Here is a 23,296-nt window from a genome sequence, read left to right as displayed (position 1 = left end):
GTTCCACATGGGACGATTCAGATTATGCTGCAGGTTTACAATTTGTTATGGAGCCTACTATATTACATTTTGTGCAGTTGTACATGTATCACAAGAAATATGTAATGAGAATCTTCCAGACTTGCTGTTTGCTTTGTTAGCATATAGTTTATTATCAGTATTATAGCTTTTTTTATGAGTAGTAGATGCATGAAATTTTAACACACATAATTAGCATAGCTAGCTAAATACTCTGTCCATTCTCACCACAATCCAACACTTGTTCTAACACCTTCTTAAATCCCATTACTGTCTTCCCGCTGCCGCTATTATCATGTGTACATGGGTGAGCTACTACTTGTTGTGTGCAGGTTGTGTGTGTGTGTGCTGTAGCTACGTATCTGATATATATTTCTCTCATTACATATAATTGATAGACAACTCTATACCTTAAACTAGTCATTTAGTTGAACTAATTTAGCCTGTCTTCAATATTAACTGATATTGATGAATGTTTATGTACAACTATCTTACAACCATATCTTTTTGGCTACACCTAGCCCCCATTTTAGTCTCTGTACCAACTGATTCAAAGGCTGCATGGGCTGTACACACACAGACAACACACAATGTGACACATTTCAGTGTGGCTGTTAAACCATTTGAATGGTGTTACTCAAGTTAGAATTTGTCACAATACACCTATGCACTAGACCTACTAGTACTCAATTTCATAATTAATGAACTTGAAGCTATTTAGTAATGAGCTATACTGTATCAGACTATTGCAGAACAGTACTATATCTTAGTAATCTTACAGTAGTCAATCCTTCTTTACCTTCCCAAGGTTTCATACATTACCTAGAATATAGAACTTTCTAAGCCCAGATACATTACAATACTGTGTCTGTACAAAAAAGGAAATAAACTGTACTGAGTTTATTAAACCATGACTACTGCATGTTGATGCTCAGCTTTACCTAAAGTCAAGAAACTGACCCTAATAAATAGTGTATTTGCTTATATAGCACAATTTATACAATCTTCTGATTGACTTCCCAATAATTAACGAGTATAGCAAGCATTGCACTAATATACAATAATAATTATGATCATATCAGTGATGCAGCCCAAGAGACCAGTCAAGAGTGTGAAGGACTATATGACTAGCTGATTCACGCACATAAATGTTAACTAATTTCTTTGAAGCCAAAATTGGATTCTCTGTAAGTAGTACTCGAGCCAGGAAAGGTATTCAGGTAAACTCAAAGAATCAATGTTGCAGGTAATAAAACTGATTATAGCTTCAAAAATGGAATTACCAAGTCAACAAGATTTTAACTTTGGTATACCATGTTAAAAAGTTGAATAAAAACAAATTTCTATACAAAAATGGTCCCAAAGGTCAATTTTCTGATAATACTACATCATAAAATACACATATAATGAGGAGTACTGTATATGTGTGGAAGTTTCATGGTTTTATGAAAAAGTGAACAATTTGGCTTATTTTGGGGGCTACAACACTATACTGTAATGTTAGTCTACAACAGTCAGATGATATACTGCTATTTGTTGGCTGAAAGGTGTCTACTATACCTAGCTTTAATATTATCAACTACTCCAGTTTCTTCCATGGCGGTTAAAGCAGTGATCACATCCTCCCAACAAGCATCTGGATTGGTCTTGAGCCAGTGATTGATAATAGATTTCATACTCTCCTTAACTCCACCTCCACTGTCATCACACTTTATAGTATCCAGTTTAGTAGTACGAATCTCCAACTTCCCTCCAAACTCATACCAACTGTTGGTGATTTTAGGAATTACCAGCATTTGTAAATCTCGCATGCTTGGTTCATTGTCATCTATTAACCATAATATATAATAATATCATAGACAACACAACAATGGTGTACATACCATTAACACCAGCATCTTCAAGTGATTTAACCAAATCATTGAGTTTTAAACTTTTGGCAGCTTCTTTGATTGTACACCATTTACGCTTAGCCTTTGATGTTGAACTGCGCCACCAAGTCAGCATCTCCCTAGAGTTATCTTCATTATTAGCTCTAGCAAAACAGTCTGCTCGAACACTTTGTATCTTTGCCATTTCAATTCCCAAATTATCAGCAAATTTTTCCCACCGTGAATTAATACTTTGAAGGAAAGGCAACAGCTCTTGAAAAAAGTGATCTTTTTCTGCAACAAAAATGACACCATAAAGATTATTACATTCCAGCATCTAGTATTACGCCAGTCCTGTATGTCTTTTTGAATTATATACCACAATACATAGTATGCAATGTGCACAGTAACTATCATAATATCACTTACCTTGCATAGTAATAGGCTTCTTTAGCTTTAGTTCCTCCAACAATTTGAGCTCTTGTAATGTAGGCACTATAAAATAGGGATCATACATTTTGATAGAGAACACTGCAGCTAGAGTGTGAACTTACTATGTCCTAGCTCCTGTGTTTTTGTGTGATGTACAATTGAAGATAAAAAACTGCCATAATAGACCCCATTATATCCTTTTTCTGCTTTCTTGTACTGTCCCCTATGTACTGCCACTACCTTCAGGACATTATCTACTTCTTTAACCACTGGAGAACCAGATGATCCACCAAGAGTTTCGCACTTGTAGAATAGCACTGAACCTGTAATGCATACATATTATTACTATCATTTGGTATGATATTACTACATAATATAGTATAGGGTTTTGAAAGTTTGCATTTAATTACTAAAAGTAAAAATATCAGAAAACAGTAGCGTAATAAATTCACAGAACTAACAGTAGGAACAACCAAGCTAAACGTACCTGAAAAGCTGTTTGAAAACGAGTTTCTACAAATTTAACAAAAAATATTTAATGGAATTTTTTGAATGGTTGGTGTTGAGATGACTATACTGTTTATATAAATTAAATCCATTGTTTCTTGTAGATACACATTTATTAAGGCAAAGAAATTCTCAGAGACATCCACTTATGCCTTGAACCATACACTATTATCATGTCCATTCTGCATTTTCTGTATAACAAACTTGGTAGCATTCACGGGCTTTAGCCTTCTCACAGGTCCCTAGTGGGATAGCATTTAAAAAAAGATTAAGAATGCTCAACCTTTCACTATATGGGGCATTCTTGAGTTGCAAGACTAGTCATGTTGCTCATCTCTGTACCTGCTCTAACAGACGTATATCACCCAACTGGTAAGGGTTCCAAATCACTGAGGCATATAGTCTATGTGAGGGTGGATTAAACTGGTACACAATGTTCAAAGCATGGTACAGTCAAGACACTCAAATAATCCCTTTAAAATTCTAGTCAGAGCATTAGCCTTATGAATATTTTATGAAACTTTAAATCAGGTGTAAAGAAAACACCCAAATCTTGTTCCCCATAATTATGTCCGTGTAATAGGAACAACACTATCTCCAGTAGTCATTGGAAAAATAACTGGCAACATTTCTAGTAAAGTATAACACACCTACAATTTGTTGTCACACCTACCACCTAAACCACTAACTGAATTGGTTTATGAAGTACAAATCTTTAGTTATCTAAACCCCCAAGCCCCCTAAATGAAAAAAAACAAAAAAAAGAAATTATATTTGATGGCTCGTGTTTCCTAGGTAATCTTGCTCAAACTAGGGTATGTGGGATGCTAAAGGCGTAGGGCGTCTGTAGTACAAAAATGATTCCAATTTGAGAAGGGAGCATGGAGCTATGTATGCATGAAATTCATGTTTTCTTCTTGTAAATATATTCATGGCGTGGCATGCTGGTTTTCTTGACCACATTACACACTACTGTTTGGGCTTGGTTATGCCTAATCAATGCTGCCAAGGCACCAATGAGAGTATGGTGAGGCTGGTTCTTTGTCAATATTTTTTTATGAGTTAGTTCAAACCTCCACAATCCCTACCATATACAGTATCACTGTATTATTATAACTTACCTTTAACTTCAACCACTGTGGAAATAGATTGGCCTTTCGGACCTCCATTTGGGTGCTGTATAACAATTACCATATCACCTTCAGCAATATCAATTGTGTCAGTTAAGTTGATGGGTATGATATCCAGTGGTTGACCAGTGCTGTCTTTAAGTGAGTTAGTATTCACCTTAGCTATGAAGTAGTCCAGTCCATCAGACCCATTTTCCTGTGACAATATTCATGTTATACATATAATAGAGTCTGAATTATTAGTATTAGTATAGAGCACCAGAAACATTCCAACTTGTTAATCCATCACACAAATGTCGACTTGAATTGATTGTGTTATAGGTGTATGTATACTAGATAGATGTTATCAACAGGATGGGGTGAGCCTGAGTTTGTGAATTATGTATAATATGAATGGTGTAAAGTTCATTATTGATTTGTAAATGTAGTAAATGGTTTTGGTCTGGTGTTGTATTTGTAAGAAAGTAGTTGAAATCCATGTTAGGTAGATAAGCAGTTCATGATAGCATACTATATGACATTTATGTTATAAAATGTATTCGCATAGTGTTATAGCACTAACATGTGTGAGACAGCAACACACTGCAACTGCTCGTCATCACTGCATGGGTTTTTTATATGGTGTGTGCTTTTATAAGCCAAAGCAATAACTTTAAAATCTTATAAAAATAGACTGATATCTGATATCTCTGTTATAAACTCTAATTGTACCGTACTGGATCATAGAAGTTTGCATTTTCTCACAAAAAAAATGACCAGAAAGCAGCCTCACAATACCTTCATGGCATACGGTTATATTCAAGCTCAAAAGTGCTTTCAGTACAACTTGCACCAAAACACTTCCAATAGGTTGCTATGATATAAGTTTTTATTCAGTAGAATTTTCTACTGACTGACTTACTAATGCCCTCAAATGTAACTCAATAACAGCTAAGGCTACAGGCTTGATTTTTCACTGTTTGACATCACTTCAGCCCAGCAGGTGCCTTTTGCATACCGCAGTATATACAATGCACGCATCGTGGACTTACCTTTGTCTTTCTTTGTGTCCCATTTCTTTTTGCTGACAGCCTAAGGTGTCGAATCGTTGTAGTGCATGATGGCTTCCCTATTTTTGTAAACAGGAATTGTCTGTATGTTCCGAGGTGACTAGATTGATTTCTCCTTCGTTTGTAATGGGCTGAATATAGCTGAAAGCAAAGAGTAATAGCCATTTCACTTTCGAGTCAGTAATTGATAGTTGGGGCACACCTTCAAAATTTACTCTTGTGCCATTTATTCTTTTGATGTGATTCTTTCTTTGATACGGTATGTGTGGGTTCACCGGTCACAATTAGACAAACAAGTATATTAGGAATTTTATAAGTTCAATTAGTATGTGATCATATAGAAAAAAACTAGGGAAACAAGGGAGGTCGTCTACAGTTGCAGATATACAAGTGGACATCTAATCTCTAATTCAGTCATGAGTATACACTGAATTAGGGATGAAATGTCCACTAGTATATCTGCAGCTGTAGGTGACCTCCCATGTTTACCTACTTTTTTCTGTGATGCCTAAAATTCCCAATTTTTCCTTATACTTGTACATATATACATGTATTGTGCACTGGAACTGTATACAAAAAGTGACATGATAAGATACTGATCGATCTGTTGTGATAAAAGTAATGTACGATTCACATGCATAACACACCATTATCATCAAAGACATAGTTACGCTTTTGTAAAGCACAGTGTAGCTACACTGTGTGATAAAAGCTTCTTGGTTATATACCATTACAACAAGTAGATTGCATACCATTATTGCAGGACATAAAGCTACATCCATGCCGCTACATCCAGCAAACAACTCAACACCATTCACAGCCACTCCTTGTCCTTCTTTCTGATACTGAAAAGTAAAGGTACTTGCTAATGCAGTTTCCATGTTGTTTATGACATGATGAACAGTCACCAACACAACAAGGTCTTTGCCACCCCATGCTATAAATCCAGTACCATGGCCACCTGCATTAGTACTATAGTAAAACAATAGCAAACTGTAAGACACTTCACATACATACGTGCATACATACATACAGAGACCAAGCATTAAACATCAGCCTTAGTATCATAGTGAAGTGATGTGAACATACAGGGTTAACTAAGCTCCAGCAACTACAAAACAGGTGCAAACTATGTGGTGCTAGTAGTACCTGCCCTACCATACAGGCACATATAACATGCACATGCTAAGTGTTACAAACCAAGACCACTACAAGAAGCACTTTTGCAATCAATCCAGTCACCAAGGAAAACTTGGACAATTTCCATTATACAAACATAGTGTAGGGAAACCACATTACGTGGTGCTACCATGAATCAAAACCTAGCAAAGACACAAAGGAGGACAAAAGTAAATTCACGATGCATGTATTGTATGCATTGAAGCATGCCAAAAGGTACCTGTCAGGCTGAGGAGATGTCAAACAGTGAAATAACCAAGTCTGAAGGCATCAGTCAGTCAGTCAATCAGTCAGTCAGTCAGTCAGTCAGTAGAAAATTCCACAGAATACTTAAAATGTAGCAACTTATTGGAAATGTTATACTGCAAAGGTACCATGGCATAGGCGTCGGAACCGGGGGGGGCCGGGCCCCCACACTATTTTCAAAAGCATGTTTTGGTCCCCCCCCCCACTTTTTGGACAAGTACTAGTAGCCAACCAGCCAAAGTTATATATACACACAGAAATACATACCTCCATACAAGAAGCCATACCATACAACCATCATGCAAAAGCACTCTGGGGTGTGGCATCACCAGTCCACCGCAACAGTCAAGCCATTCATTGTATGATTAAATAACACAAAAGTGCCTGTAATTTTATTTCTGTTATGCTTACACGTGATATCTGTTGTTCAAATATTTCCTGGATCCCGTGCAGTGAGAAGTTTAAACAGTAGAAAGAGTGTCATATCCGTGGCATTATATGATGCGGGAAAGTTTAACTCGAATTGAGGGTAGTAACAGATCTAAGTCTAACAGAGCAGTCACACTGTAATGCGCGAGTGTATGGGAGTTGCTGACTACCGACGATTAAACTAGAAATTATTAAGACTTTGTGGTGAAGTTGATTTATCAAGAGAAACAAACAAACTCAAAGTGGCCAACCGTGAACGCAGTGTGGTATTCACGTGATCTTCACTCAGTTTGGGAACACCTGCTAGAGCAGACATCCAGCTTGTAGTTCCTTAAAGGAACGATGTTTCACTTTGCAGATAACCACTAATAATGCTGTAATTATTGCAGTGTGAAGTACGTAAAGTTCGCATAAAGAAAAGACCTTCACGTGACCATGATTTCTCACATGATATATACATGCATCAAACACATGCAATAGGTGTAGAGGAGCATAGCGGCAGGATAGGGAGTGAAGAGATATAGCTATGTAGGGCTATTAGCTAGTGATAACACACCCCACAACACCTTTATATAAACGCACGTATGAATTGGGTACAGAGGAGCCGGACCCTGTGTGTCTGCACGGGTATTAATCAGTTTATGGTTGACTGGTTATGGCTATCTTTGGCCCCCCCCCCACTCTGAAAATCGTTCCTACGCCTTTGCATGAAGGTATTGTGAGACTTTTTTCCGGTTAATACTTTTGTGAGAGAGTGCAAAGCTCCATGATCCCTAATATACAGTACTGCTGTACTGTATAATGCATGGAGGTCTCAAATTTATGAAGAACCTACTAGCAGGTGCCTTATTGGTAAGACACCTGGTTCAATGAAACACTTGTTTAATTAATCCCCACAGTAATGAAATTAGCCTCTGAACAATTAGTATTTATCACATTGAGGGGCATGCATTCGGATGAAAACATTAACTCTGGTACCACCGTTTCTTTAGATGTCATGTGGTACACCAGTCACAATAATGTTACAAAAGTAAACAAAAAAGTATAAGGGAACATGAGGAATTTTAAGGGATCATAGAAGAAAACAAGAGAGGTCACCTATACCTGTAGATGTACTAGTGGAGGTATAGACTAAAGTAGGGATTAAACGTCCACCAGTACGTACATCTGCAGGTGTAGGTGACCTCCCTTGTTTCTCTGCATTTTTATCTACGATCTCTAATCAATCTCCAGGATTTAAATAAAATAAGAAAACCTTAACAGAAGTACATTTCTAATTAAAATGATGAAGAGTAATTTAAATTACCAGCCTGACCAGTTGAAAACCTTGATACATCATGTTGTTAGGGTTAGTTTGGCACTACTTCCCTTCTCCCTCCAGGGTCTGCCTATGTCAGACCCCAAGTGTATGGGCAGTTTAAAAAGGCAGATATAGCACGGACATTTTCAAAATACACTAGATTTATACAACAGTTAATTTTCACATCTAATGTTGTTCTGTACAGTAGTCTTCATTTCCAGGCCCAGGCATTGTCTTTGTGTAACACAGTTAATCAGTTATCCATTTATAAGTGCACGTGCAGGAATTGGTTAGCAAGAAGTATTATAGATCATATACTGTTGTAGACATGCTCTAGATTCATCCTAGCTTACTCTCGCAGTCCAAATCCAGAGCCCACAGCTTTCATTATAAGGTGCAGTTATACATACCTACTAATGGCCTGCCGTACAAGGCTATACCAGCTGAATCTCTGTGAGTGTGCATTAGATTTCTGGAGCATGTGTACTCTGTAACGTGCTAGCCTCTCCTCCACACATGCATTTATAAATGGATAAGCGCTACTTGAAGATGATGTCTGTGCCTGGAAGCAAAGACTACGGTACAGAACAATGTTAGGTATGAAAAATAATGTAAAAATGTATTTTGAAATGTCCGTGTCCATGTCTGACCATATCCACCTTTTCCAACTACCCCAAGTGTGTGTGTATGATTTAACCTCTAGTGAGATGCCACAAAATACCTTGTATACCTTAACTTTTTCACAAAAGAGCTAGTACTTTGGGAATGAACAATGCAGTCAAGTATGTATATATAGCTATGCTAACATTGTTGAATGCATTTGTTGAAAGACCACCACATGCATGAAGATGGTGGGTATGAGAAGCTAAAGAGACTACATACATACATTAATTACATGTGGACTTAAATAGAAATATTACTCATACTTTTCATAAAATCAGTGTACTCACATCATACAAACTGCTTTGCAAATTTCTGAGTGTGATTGTAGAGCATGTATACTTCCTCCTCTGCCATCAGTAGCCAAGGCTTTTTTATGAGCTATTTCATTATCAGCTGTGTGATAATAAGACCAATAAAAGTGGTAAGACATACAAAACTATTTTAATTATATCACATGCAGAGGTACGTGGGCTAGACACAAATGGTATATTTTGTATTGAAACCATTCTACTACAAAGCACAAGCTTAGACAATGCTTTAACTGGTATAGAGAGAACTTCTTCAACTCAACATACAGTCTACAAAACATGCACGAAAAGCATTGAAACAGTTAAACTCTTGACCACTTCACCATAGAGACTTTTTCAATTTTTTTCTTCAGGAAATTTTTGATCAATAAGGTTCCAATGTAAATGCATTCCTTCATTTTACTCTACTTCACTAAAATGAATAGAAGCAAGTTTGTTGTCACTCCAGTGTATCGATTAATGCATGATAACAGTTTGCTAAATATACATGTAGTTGAATTATTAAAGATATCAATTTTTGGATTAGACTCTATACCAAAAGAACGATCACCTTGGTGATCACCTTGGTGATCATTGGCTACATCATTACTGAATGTGTTTATCTACTGAAGAATCCATATACACCTTTTGTCTTATAGCCATGTGACTAAAGCATGTTAGAAATCCATAAAGTGTACAATTCATTGTGAATTTTGTAGCTGGATGTCTTACTCAGTAAGACACTAGCCTGGTGGTGTCTGCTCCTTTGCATAAAGAGGGAAGGGTCTCTACTCAGTGACTCTATTGTTAGAAATTTGTAACATGTTACAGAAAACTTATAATTAAATCCCATTTTCAAATGACGTTTGTTGCCGGTTAAGTCACACACACACACACGCGCGCGCGCATGCACACACAATCTATAGATAAATGGAAGAGGTTGTAACAAAATCTGGACATGATATGTCTGAGACTACAAGTACTGGAATTTTCAAGACCCTTATCCTCTGTAAATTACACATGCATATTGAATTAAATACATCAGATTCAAGCAGACTTAGTGCGTATCCTGTTATACTGTATAGTGTGTCGAATTGTAACTGGTGAAACTGTGACTACTCCCCGAGTTGTTGTGCAGATTGCAATGGCAACCGTGAATAAACTTCAGTCACCTTATTACCAGCGCATGCATAATCATAATACTCCAGTAGTCATGACAGTTTAATTACAATGCTGTATGTTAAAGCAACCAGACCCTAGTCTCACATGCCATTTTGTGTGGGTAGCAGTCCCCCACACGAACTGTCTGGCATATGGGAGACTATTCCCCTTTATGTAACGGTTACCAAACTAGTAAGACACTTGTAGCTACACAGGACATTTTAAGAACAATCTGATTGGTATTGTATGTAAAAATTGTAATGAACATTAGCGTGTTGCCCCTGGTGGGCTTTGCTAATTAATAATAATAATAATAACAGGTGTCTTACCAGAATCAAATCCCTAAAAGCATTCTCTAATTCCATTACTGATTAGATAGCTACAGGATTGCATGAATGAAAGAGACAAATAACTAGACCACTGCAAAAGTACATGATAGTAGAGTTCCAAGTTGAAACGTATTCATGTTGTTGGCTACAATGACATAGCGTATTAAAGAACAAGGGTGTATGGGTACCGCCCATTGCGATAGGTAGCTACCTTTTGAGGTAGCTAGATAGATACAAAGTCGCACCACCGAGAAAACTAACTGGTGAAATACATATTAAAATATCATTTACATGATGCACATGTTACAAAAAAAAAAAATCTTACCATTGGACGCCATCATAACCTCGCCCTCGCTTCCAGTATCACGTGAACGTAACTTACGCATGCGTACACGTTTAAAGTTAATATCCACGTTATCGTGTCGCGTCTTGCTAGATGATGGAAAGCTTCCTTCGTCAAGAGTTTCTAGAGTTGGAAGCATAAAAAGTAGAAACTCGGTTGGTTTCAACAACCAGTCGGCATTCAGAAACCTGACGGGGCCCGATTCGACCAACACGAAACGTCATCGATATCAGTTAATAAAGGAGCTGCTAAACTGGAAGACAGACTAAATTACTATCATTTAGTTCAACTAATAAATGACCTGTTTAAGGTATAGAGGTGTTGTTCCATATAGAGCTGATACTTATCTAATAGAACACACACGTACACATACAAATCTATCTAAGCAATAACATTAAATGTACACATACAGACTGGAGACAAGAGCGGCAGAGGGAAGACAGTAATGGAGTTTAAGGAAGTACTGGAACAAGTGTTGGATTGTGATGAGAGTGGACAGGAGGTAATTGCGTTAATGTGTGTTATAAGTGCATATGAAAAAGTTCGCTGCTACATGGAACAGACATTAGTAATGCATGCACACTCACAGAGATTCAGCTGGTATAGCCTTGTACAGCAGGCGATTAGTATAAGTGACTGCAAATTATACTGAAAGCTGTGAGCTCTGAATTTGGATTGTGAGAGTAAGCTGGGGTGGATCTCTTCAATTACATAACTGCATGTGTACAATGGTCTATAATACTTGTAGCATGTTAGCCAATTCCTGCACATGCACTTATAAGTGGGTAATAATTGTGCTATGCGAAGACAACTGTCTGGGCCTGGAAGTGAATGCTATACTGTACAGAACAATGTTAAGTTGGATAGACAGCTACAAGAGTAATGCTAAACTTCACATCACCACCGTGAAACAAGGAATCGTCACTAATCCTTCTACAACTGCAGTGACATTTACATAGCCTTATATCCCCAGTCATGGCTACATCTGTTTCTCCACCTTACAGTGGAGTCCAACACTCAACAGTTGGCCATGCCCCCAGTGTAGTCCATCCTTCTATTGCACCTCCATTGTTACCACACTCACAACCTTTGCCGTTAACTCCTGAGAGAAATCAACAGTATGTTTCTTCTGCTATTTACAATCACAAAACCCCATTGCTTGCAATGGCCTCCTTCACACAAGTACCCTCTGTTACCCCATCATGGACATCCACAGTCTCAACAGTGCAGTATCCCCACTCTGTGGTACATGTTCAATACCCTTACCCCACTGGGATGCCATCACAAGGTTCCAGGTCACACTCTCACACAGGTACATATATCTAATCCAAAACAGCCAAGCTGTAAAAAAAGAGTGCGGCCCTCAAAAAGGCTATGGTGAAAAAAGATGTGAAATCCAAGGTGGCGGCCAAGGAATGGCTGTGATGGTAGGTTAATGGTAAAAATTTTAATAACAACAATTCAGGTGAATTTTGGTGCCGCTTGGTCTTGGCACAAAATTCACCTGAATTGTTGTTATTAAAATTTTACCATTAACCTACCATCACAGCCATTCCTTGGCCGCCACCTTGGATTCCACAACTTTTTTCATCATAGCCTTTTTGAGGGCCGCACTCTTTTTTTTACAGCTTGGCTGTTTTGGATTAGATTTCACTTCATTTTGTATTTGTATACCCCAAAGCCGGCCTATGGCCAGCTTTGGGGCTTTTTAAACTTATCTTTTTTTTCTTTTCCACAGGAAAGAAGAAAAGATGAAGCAGATGAATACTTTAAATATTTCTGATTTTATCAATAAATGTACAAATTATATATATATATAATACATATATTTATTACAGAACTCTACATGGTGCATGGTTTCTTTGCAACTGAACACTCTACAAGGTGAGTCTTTCTAGCTGATCTCTCTACAGGGTGAACTGTTTGTAACTGAACTATCTACAAGGTAACTTCTTCTAGCTGATTTCTCTACAGGATGATTTGTTTGTAGCTGAACTCTCTACAAGGTAACTTCTTCTAGCTGATGTCTCTACTGGGTCACTAGTTAGTAGCTGAACTCTCTACAAGGTGACTTCTTCTAGCTGACCTTTCTACAGGGTAACTTGTTTGCAGCTGAACTCTCTACATGATGGTTTCTTTGTAGCTGAACTCTGTACAGGGAAATTTCTTCTAGCTGATCCCTCTACAGGGCGATTTGTTTGTAGCTGAACTCTCTACATGGTGGTTTCTTTGTAGCTGAACTCTCTACAAGGTGACTTCTTCTAGCTGAACTATGTAGTTGAACTCCCTACAAGGTAACTTCTTCTAGCTGATATTTCTACAGGGTGAATTGTTTGTAGCTTATCTCTATACAGGTTACTAGTTTCTAGCTGATCTTTTGAATTCTTATCAGGGTGACTGCTCTATTAGGGTGATAGCTCTATTAGAGTATCTCGATCTCGCACTTGCTACACCAAGTTTGATTTCGTGTTATAACTCCGTGGCTTTAAGTCTGATTGTTCTTAGTAAATCTACACCATTGAAGATCCTTTCTAAGATGATTACTCCATCTGTACAGCGAATTTCAAAGCATTACCCCAAGCAGTTTTTCTGGTGGGCGTGGAAAGTAGTCGTTTTTCTGTCAATATACTCACGGGTGTTGCGCGCCGGCTTCTTAGGCCACACGACACACTACCGTGTGTCTTGATTATTGGTGTGGTGAACACTAATAACTCTTGTGTACAGGTACTTCGAGGACCAGCCTCAAATTTTACTTTTTTGGCTCCAGCACTAGTAAATATCAAACTGGATTATAGTCAAATAGTCACTTTTTAGCAATAAAATTAAATCTTTTGAATGTATGTACGTATGTACCTAAAACAGCAATATGTAAGAAACCGTTAAAACGTAATCTTTAAAAAATGTACATTTTAAAAACACATTTTGTAATTACTGCTGTGCCTCTCGTTTCTGCTTTGCTCTCCACTCTTTCATATACTGTAAGTTACTGAGCCACCTGTTAGTAACAGTAGAATGAAAACAATAGTATTCATCAAAACATGGTCTGATTCTCTCACTTCTTCATGTTTGCCTCATCATGAGCCAATAACTCATATGTGCGTCCATCAGTCACAAGATGGAAGGTGCAGTTATTCTTATCTTGTTGAGCTGCAGGTGGTGTAATCACTGATGTAATCCCATCAATATCAATGAAACTAAAAACAACTGGTTAAGAGATAAGAAGTCATGTCCATTATACTTACCCTCGAGGAGGACCTTCTCCAGCTGTTTTATAATAGGTCAGCTTGCTACCCTCCTCTATCCTGAAGTAACGCCTACGCCAACTGTTGGCAGTTGGGCCTTTGACACCTCTCTTACACAACCAGCCGTGGAGGCTTATGTTAGCCAACAATTCTCGCTTTTCATCATATAACTTCTTCTCTTCAGCAGCTTTTGAGGATAACTGTGAGTACACACAAGCACTGTCAGTGAACTATAAAATATATCTTACTGTTCTACCTCTGTCTCTAACATGGCCAGTTTTTGCTTCAGCTCTTCTACTTCATTAGTTTTGGCTTCCGCTGTTTGTTTCAGGGTCTCATTCTTGGCCTCAAGTATTCTAATCTTTTCCTCCTTCTGTTCTAGCTCCTTTTGCATCTGAGCATTACTCGCCAGGGTGTCATGTAGCTTTTTCTGTGAATGCCTCTAATAATTTAGAGTTCACATTTGCTAAGTCACTTACAGTTTTCTCCCCTACTTTTTGTCTCTCCATTGACTAGCGATGGTTATCCAGTAATATTATACTATACACAAACTATCACTTACTTTCTCTCGTTCCAACTGTTCTTTCTGACAAAGCAGTTTCTCATTCATTTTATTCTTTTGTTTACTAACTGGTGGTGCCTCATCAATGTGGTCTTCAGTGGCATTTTGTGGTGGCTGTGATGGAGTAACATTAACAACCGAGGACACAGAGCTAGTAAATCACTTACAGATTGTTGCTTCTTATCCTGTTTTTTATCTTGGTGTCTGTCCTTCTTTTTGCCACCACTGAACAGAGAGCTGAAAATTCCTCCTTTTTTCTCTGGCTACATATTACCATGAAATTCAATGACACTGTATCTTATAACTTTAAAAAATTAAAACATGGGAATAAAGATCGCTGAAAAAGTAAAAAAAAAACAAGAGTCAAACAAGCCAGCATGTTAAACACACAGAGATCTCTACAAACAAACATTAATACAGAGGCTTTCTCGGTATTTATCTTCCCCTGATTTATGAAAACTACTGCTTTTTTCTATAGTTTTATATCCATTGAGTCCAAATAGAGATCTCCAACATGCTGGCTTGTTTGACTCTTGTTTCTTTACTTTTTTCAGCAATCTCTATTCCCATGTATTAATTTTTTTAAATTATTTTTACACTAGTTTGTTTACTTTTTATAAATCCATTAATGGATAGCTAACATGATAATAAGAGTGGTGCTTGATATTACACAGTACTAAACATACATATATATCAAGTTTGGCATCATGTACAGTAGCTGGTATAGGTAATGATAGAGTTTCCAAATGAACGTGTAAACATGAATAGATTAAATACTTATTAACACATATTAACACGTTGGTTACCCTTGCAGAGACTAAGTCAGAAGATCAATGGCAAAGTGAACCTTCAAGAAGCAAATTTGCTTGCTATCATTATAATATGGATTTAAAAGTAGGTCATGGTTATGAAGAAAGACATAGGAAGGAAAGTTATGTAGTTTTTATCCCCAAAAAGTATTCAAATTTTGCTGTAGCCCTGTGGAAAAAATAATAAGATGAACAAAATGGCATATTTCAGTTATTTAAAAAGTACTTTTATTGGCTCCTTTTGGCTTCATATTTTTTCAGTGGACCTATACTTCTTCCAAATTAGCTAACTGATCCATTCATGGTAATCGTATCACACAAACATCAACTATATGTCCAATCTTTTTACAACCATTCTACCTCAAAAGCTTACCAAAACTAAAACTCACCATCTCAAAAAATTATGTTCATTAAATTATTATGGCTTCTGTAATCCCTTACATTTAATACTAATCAGTACTCTGATGATGTAATGGTGCAAGGTGCAGGGGAATCACTAAACTCTCACCTCTTCTTCTGGTACTGGTATTCCATTAATTTCCAGCAGTTTGCGCATCCAATTATTATACAAGCGTGTTATTTCATCATGTGAAGAACTAGCACTCTCCACTGGCTTCTTTGCATAGTCTGAAATGACTTTTCCATTACGAGACAGAATAACCAAAAGTGGTATAGCTGCCACCCTGTGAAGAATATCAATACAGTAATCAATCACACCTTTAGATTTACTTGAAATTAGTGCGCAGCTGTTCACCCAGTGGGCTGTCAAAGCTCAGTCCTACCCATGGCATATGCTGATCCTTCATGTAAGCCAACATGCTTTCCTTTGTGCTAACAATATTTCATTATTAACATTTAGTATAAGCAGAGAAATTCAACGCACTTGTCATTTGACACATATACCAACTCAAATTTCCTCTCTTCTTCTTTCAAGTAGTTATAAAATCTGTAAATGATGATCGCATAAAGGCTGAATCATTTGTAATTATACACTCAATACTTTAGCAACTTAGGCATGAATTTATTACAAGGAGGACACCATTCAGCAGAAAAGTAGAGCTGCAATGAGAAATAATAATACTACAAAAAATTAGAAATGCATACACAAGACATACTGCAATTATGTCCATCTGATCTAATGCAGTTTTAGCAATTGGTTGCTCTTCACTATTGATCAATGGTGTATCATCTGGTAGCCAACAAGGATCTTCCAATTCAGGGCTATCAATATACTTGAACTTGACAGATGCCTCGGCAGCAGCTAGTGATGCTTCAGGTGGCATAACATCTGTAACAGAAGTGGCAACACAGTATTAATTCTTAATACAAACATTCTATACAAACAACAAACACTTGAAGTCTGGTAATATACCTTCCTTGGCAGACTTTTTTTTGTTTTGTTTTACCAGACTTAGATTGAGCAGTTTTGCAGGTGGTTGAGATTGTTTCTTAGTTCGTTTTACATCCTGGTGACAGTGGTGAGCAGTTGATGGTGCAGCAGCAGCCTTAACAAAAGTATCAAGTTCTTTTTGATTCATATCCATGTCCATATCTACCTTTTTAAACTACCCACACACTTGGGGGTCTTGCACAAGCAGACTCTGGGGGGCGGTAGTCCTGACTAACTTAATCATACTCTAACAACATTATCTACCAAGCGAGACACCACAAAATACCTTGTATACCTTCACAAAATAGCTAGTACTTTGAGAATGGACAATGTAGTCAGGTACGTACATAAGCTATGCTAACATTGTTGAATGCACTTGTTGAATGCACTTGTTGAAAGAGCACCACAAGAAGACAGTGGGTATGAGAAGCTAAAGAGACTGCATAGATAAATTAGGTAGTTGTGGACTTAAATAGAAATATTGCTCATTGAACACTTTCATAATATCAGTGCACTCACATCATACAAACTACTTTGCAAACTTCTGAGTGTGACTGTAGAGCATGTATAACTCACCATCAGCAGCCAAGGCTTTTTTTGTGAGCTATTTCATTACCAGCTGCATGATAATAACGCCAATAAAGTGGTAAGGTATATAAAAACATACAAAACTTTAAAATCTTGATTTAATAATTATCACAGAGGCAAGTGGACAAGAGACAAGATGAAACTAAGTTGTATGAAACCATTCTATATTTATTGCAAAACACAAGCTTAGCCAATGCTTTAACTGGTATAGAGAACTTCTTCAACTCAATCATACAGTCTACAAAACATGCAAGAAAAGTATAGAAACAATTAAACTCGACCACTTCAACGTGGAGACTTTTCTTCAGGCAATGTTTAATCACTAAGGTTCCAATATATGCATTCCTTCAGTTTACTCTACTTTCACTAGAACAAATTGAAGAAGGTTTGTCTAGTGCATCGATTAACACATGACAACAGTTTGCTATATAGCTACATGTAGTTGAATTATTAAAGATGCCAATTTTTGGACCACAGACTCTGCCAAAGCTTGATGATCATTATCATTATCAGAAGTCTACTCATTATCAGAAATCTATTAATTAAATCCCATTTTCAAGTGAAGTTTGTTGTTAAGTCACACACACGCACGCACGCACGCACGCACGCACGCACACACGCACGCACGCACACACACACACACACACACACCTCCTCCTCTCCACTACCATAAAGGTCATGTGGTCTTCATACGGTTGTATGAAGAAGCTTAAGATATCTACTCAGCTGGTCGACACTTGTGTACAGTTAGTCCTCCTCTGCTATGAAACCAACGGTGACATAATGAGCACCGAATAGCTCCATGTTGAAGTTCAATTGGCAGTGATCTCTCTGCCAGACATTTGTGTCGCTTCAGATCACTAGACCAGCTAAAAGATCTTGCACATATAGAACATTGTATTCTATTCTCCACTGCTGGAATTGGTGCATGTTCAAATATATTGTGCTTGATGGGATTACAATTATGTACAGCAAGACCACCCTTACTCCTAAACCATCTTTCACAAACAACACATTGCAGTACACCCTATTGTTGGTGCACTGGCTTCAGTCTTTCTTCAATACATTTATGCCTTGCCTTATCCTGTTCCCTACGGAAGGTCCTGCTGCACACCGTACACTGCACTGTTGGTAAAGCTGTTCTTGCTAGAAGTTGACTGTTGCTTACTCTTTCATTATACAGGTTGTCCCATTGATCTCTGTGGAGTGCTGAGGTGTACCAAGTATCCAATAGTCCTACTGTCTGAAGGTCTGCCTTCACAACATCTCTCCATCTCTTTCTTGGACCACCAGGTAGTCGTTTCTTGGGTAACTACCCAAATAATGTTCTTTTGGGGGTCCTGCTGTCTCCCATTCTTACTAAATGCCCCAACCACTCTAGCCGACGCCTAATCAGTTTCTCACTGATGGTCTCAGGGTCACCCCACATCTGACGGATTACTTCAGAAGTGATATGCTGCTCCCACTGCTTCTTCCTGCTTATCCCAAGAATAGTCCTAATACAGCGATGGTGAAAACGATTCAAACGAACAAGGTGTCGCTTATATGGTGTCCAACACTCTCCTCCATACAGTAATAGATTGAGTACACATGCCTGATACACATGCCTGATACACAAGTCTCTTGGTGAGAACTGACAGGGTTCTATCTTGGAAAACTGCACGGCGTAGTGCACCAAACGCTCTGGATGCAGCAGATATACGTTTCTCCACCTCTGTGTCCAACTTCCCATTAGATGTCATCTGGGAACCAAGATATACAAATTCGGACACACACTCCACATTCCCCCCAGATGTTACTATTGGCTGCTTATCTTCCTCCGTTATATCATGTCCAGCCACCATGAACTTGGTCTTGATAAAGCTAGCTGACAATACAAGACCAGCTGCAGCAGAATGATATTCTCTAATGGCCTCTACAGCTCCAGCACGTGATGTGGCTAATAAAGCCACTTCATCAGCAAACTGACACTCATTAATATCAAATTCCTCCGCCCCACTGGTGGACCTTCGGAAAAGCTGTTGGTCTAGTCTATATAATAATCTAGTGCCTACATCCTCTACATTCTGTATTCGGGAAAACCATCGTTCAGTAACAGCACAAGAATACAAATTAAATAGTGTTGGAGCAATAGTACATCCCTGCCTCAAGCCATTGGTCACATCAATTCCCTCTAATAACTCTCCATTCAACCTAATCAGAGCAGTCATGTTCTCATGAAAGGACTTCACAATGTTAATCAACACTTCTGGTACTCCAAGCTTCCCAAGCACCTTCCAAAGGGCTTCACGGGGCACTGAGTCAAATGCCTTTCTTAAGTCTACAAATATAAAAAATTGCTTTGTTCGATGTTCCACAGCTTTCTCTGACATTTGCCGAATAGTGAATATCATATCATTACAACCTCGACCCTTCCTGAAACCACACTGCGATTCAGGGAGTAACTTCTCAGCAAGTTCCTGCAACTGGTTCTGGACAACTCTAGCCACCACCTTACCAACTACTTCCAACAAAGAGATCCCCCTCCAGTTGTCACAGCACTTCAAATTTCCCTTCTTGGGAATGGGTATCAAGATAGCATCAACCCATTCTTGAGGCACCCGCTCTTCCTTCCACACAGCTCTCAGCAAGTTGGTTAGCAAATCACAAAATTCACCATTATTCATCCCCATCTTAACCATCTCAGGTAAAATCCCCAAGCTACCAGGAGCCTTCCTATTCCTAACTTTTGCAAGAGCAACAGCAACATCATTGTTAGATGGAATAGCAGCAATCTTCTCAAACACTGGTCTTTGCTCCAAAAGATCCAACTCTTGGGGATCAAAATGAGTACAAATGTTGAGGACAGTTGTAAAGTGTCTCCTCCATCGAGCTTGCTGAGAGACAGGATCACAGCATGGATTTCCATTTTCATCATCAATGGTCACTACTCTAGATGGAATTAAGCCTCTCTTTCCATATTGTAAGTCTCTAATACCTCGCCATACTTCCACTCCACCAAAACTCCCTCGTTCAATCTCAGTAGCCTTGGCTACAAACCAGTCATTCTTTGCCTTCCTAATTGCTCTTCTTGCTTCTCCTCTTGCTTGCTTAAACCTATCATGATCCTTTGCTTTACCAGTAGCCAACCAAGTAGTGTACAAATCATTTCTACGTTGGAGGAATGGGTTTAAAATATCAGATGACTCTCTAAACCAATCAGGTTGGTGTTTCTTCTCATAACCCAACACACTAGCAGCAGACTCAGTCAAGGCAACGCGAAACACAGACCACTGTTCATCAATGTTACCATCATCAGGCCATACAGCATGTGCCCTCTCCAGCACCTCTTCTACAAACCTCATACTTACTGGTGCCTCACAGCCAGTATCACCATCAGCCCCAGACCTTAACTGTGACACATCAAACCTCCTCTTCTCCATCTTGCATTCGTGTCTTCTCCTATATGGCTTCTTCAACTTGAATTCCATACAGACCAAGTTGTGGTCAGTGTTGTACACTGCTCCCCTTTTCACTGACACATCCAAACAACTACGTCTATCTTTCTGGTGCATCAAGATGTAGTCTATGCAATGCCATGCACCAGACTTTGGGTGTTGCCAAGTCTATTTATGAATATCTTTCTTCTGAAACCAGGTATTACACACCATACCTTCATGGCTACTTAAAAAAGAAAGCAGTTCCCTACCTGCATCATTTAGTTCTCCAAAACCATAAGGTCCTCTCACTCCATCCCATTGATCATCAAGGTAAACCGTAGAGCCAACTCTAGCATTAAAATCACCTAGCATAATCCACTGATCACCTGGTGGCACAGAATCCAAGAATGATTCTAAGCCATCCCAAAATTCATCCTTTACAGCCCTACTTGAACCCCATGTAGGGGCATAGCATGACACAACATGTAAAAAGTCATGTTGCTTCTCTCCAATCTTAAAACAAGCTGACACCATCCTAGCACTCCATGATTTCCATTGTTTCCCTCCAGCCTCCCAACCAGAAATAGCATCTCCAAGTAGTACAAGGGCTACTCTCTCACCCCTTTGCATAGCCTAATTTGAGGGTGGTACCCCCCTACCTGAAGTAAGCACAACTGCACCTGCTATGCGATAAACATTGGAGCCAAACCATTTGGTTTCGTGCAGAGCACCGATTTTGATGTTATACTGTCCCATAGTATGTATTATTTGGTTTACTTTTTGACTTTCTCCTCTCCCAGTTTGACTAGCCACATCTACTGATCCTTCAGTGTCTAACATTGAACACACGTTCCAAGTGCCAATTCACCAAGTTGATAATTTCTTTGCTCTTAGTGCACAAGCGTTTGAACCCTGTGAGGTGTGCAAATCCTCAGCAGGGGAAGAAGCCTGACATGTATAGAGTGGCGCCATCTGACACACACACACACACACACACACACACACACACACACACACACACACACACACACACACACACACACACACACACACACACACACACACACACACACACTATATATATATATATATATACTACAAAATAGAGGAAGAGGTTGTAACAAAATTCTGTGAAGATATGATATGCCTGAGACTACAAATATTGGGATTTTCTTTTCAAGTCCCTTATCTTCTGTAAATTACACATGCATATTGAATTAATTCAAGCAGATTTATAGTGTGTGTACTGTTATACTGTAGTGTGCTGAATTGTACTGAACTGGTGAAACTATAGTACTCCCCAAATTGTTGTGCGGATTACAAGGCAACCGTGAATAGCCTTATCACCAGTGTTGATAGCACATGCATTATAATGTTCCAGTAGTCACGACAGTTTAAAATGAAATTCATTGCCGGTTAGACCAACATTTATCAATTCCTTGTTCCTGTCCCCTAAAGAACATTCAACTAGCACAGGCGGGCAGTTATTATTATTGTTAGCTAAAATTTCATCATTGTTGAAAATCATTAAATCACTGCAAAAACAAGCATCAGATAGCCAGCTAGCTGCCTCAGTGAAGCGATAAATGAACCATCTGTAGAGTCAAACAACCTGTATAACGATTGGCTCTGCTTGTGAAACTCCCCTGAATAAGCAATCATATTTTTCTGCTGAGATATACTAACTTCACAGACAAACTCTGGAAGCACACAAATTACAGATACTTACAATAATAATTACCAATGCAGGTGACAACTAGACGCAGGTGGGTGACGATCAACAAATTTTGGCCTTATGGCAATGCTAAAGCAACCAGACTCTAGTCTCACATGCCAGGCACTGTCTGGCATGGGAGACTAACCAGACTATTCCCCTTTATGTAACGGTTGCCAAACTAGTAAGACACTTGTATACAGGTGTAAATCCCTGCGAACATCAAAGCATTCTCTAGTTCCATTGTTATTAGCTGCATGAATGAGGTACTACTAAATAAGACAAATAACTACACCGCTGCAATAGTGTATGACACTTAAGTTCCAAAGTTGAAACGTATTCATGTTGTCTACTACATTGACATAGCGAACAAGGATGTATGGGTACCGCCCATTGCGATAGGTAGCTAGCTAGATTGACACGAAGTCGCACCACCTAGAAAACTAACTGGTAATGCAGTGAAATACATATTAACTATCATTTACATGAGTGTATGTTAAATCTTACCATCGGACGCCATCATAATCCCGCCCTCGCAAACCGCTGTACAGAATTCCAGTATCACGTGAATCCATGCAACTTTGCAACTTACGCATGCGTACACGTTAAATGTTGGTATCCACGTTAA

At 38.5% G+C, this 23,296-nt stretch overlaps 2 protein-coding genes across 2 annotated transcripts; both read right to left on the bottom strand.

Moving 5' to 3' along the window:
* Positions 1-1,384: 1,384 nt before the first annotated feature.
* On the bottom strand, positions 1,385-10,970 carry LOC136269166 (uncharacterized). Its single transcript, XM_066064652.1, has 8 exons — positions 10,927-10,970; positions 9,112-9,217; positions 5,760-5,979; positions 3,950-4,154; positions 2,444-2,644; positions 2,319-2,384; positions 1,902-2,183; positions 1,385-1,846 (listed from the first exon to the last, which is right to left on the bottom strand). Exons 1-8 carry the CDS (start codon positions 10,940-10,942, stop codon positions 1,548-1,550), a joined length of 1,395 nt encoding a protein of 464 aa, XP_065920724.1. The 5' UTR covers positions 10,943-10,970; the 3' UTR covers positions 1,385-1,547.
* A 2,777-nt stretch (positions 10,971-13,747) lies between these two features.
* On the bottom strand, positions 13,748-23,238 carry LOC136268809 (uncharacterized). The gene is made up of 13 exons (XM_066064275.1): positions 23,176-23,238; positions 16,673-16,845; positions 16,558-16,616; positions 16,441-16,503; positions 16,287-16,388; positions 16,066-16,240; positions 14,916-15,011; positions 14,749-14,862; positions 14,666-14,698; positions 14,443-14,616; positions 14,187-14,386; positions 14,001-14,138; positions 13,748-13,939 (listed from the first exon to the last, which is right to left on the bottom strand). Exons 1-13 carry the CDS (start codon positions 23,189-23,191, stop codon positions 13,873-13,875), a joined length of 1,410 nt encoding a protein of 469 aa, XP_065920347.1. The 5' UTR covers positions 23,192-23,238; the 3' UTR covers positions 13,748-13,872.
* Positions 23,239-23,296: the final 58 nt, after the last annotated feature.

Source organism: Dysidea avara, chromosome 10 (assembly GCF_963678975.1).
Source record: "Dysidea avara chromosome 10, odDysAvar1.4, whole genome shotgun sequence".
Classification (NCBI taxonomy): Eukaryota; Metazoa; Porifera; class Demospongiae; order Dictyoceratida; family Dysideidae; genus Dysidea; species Dysidea avara.
Note: the sequence above shows the minus strand (reverse complement) of the source record. Positions and strands in the feature narration are given on the sequence as shown.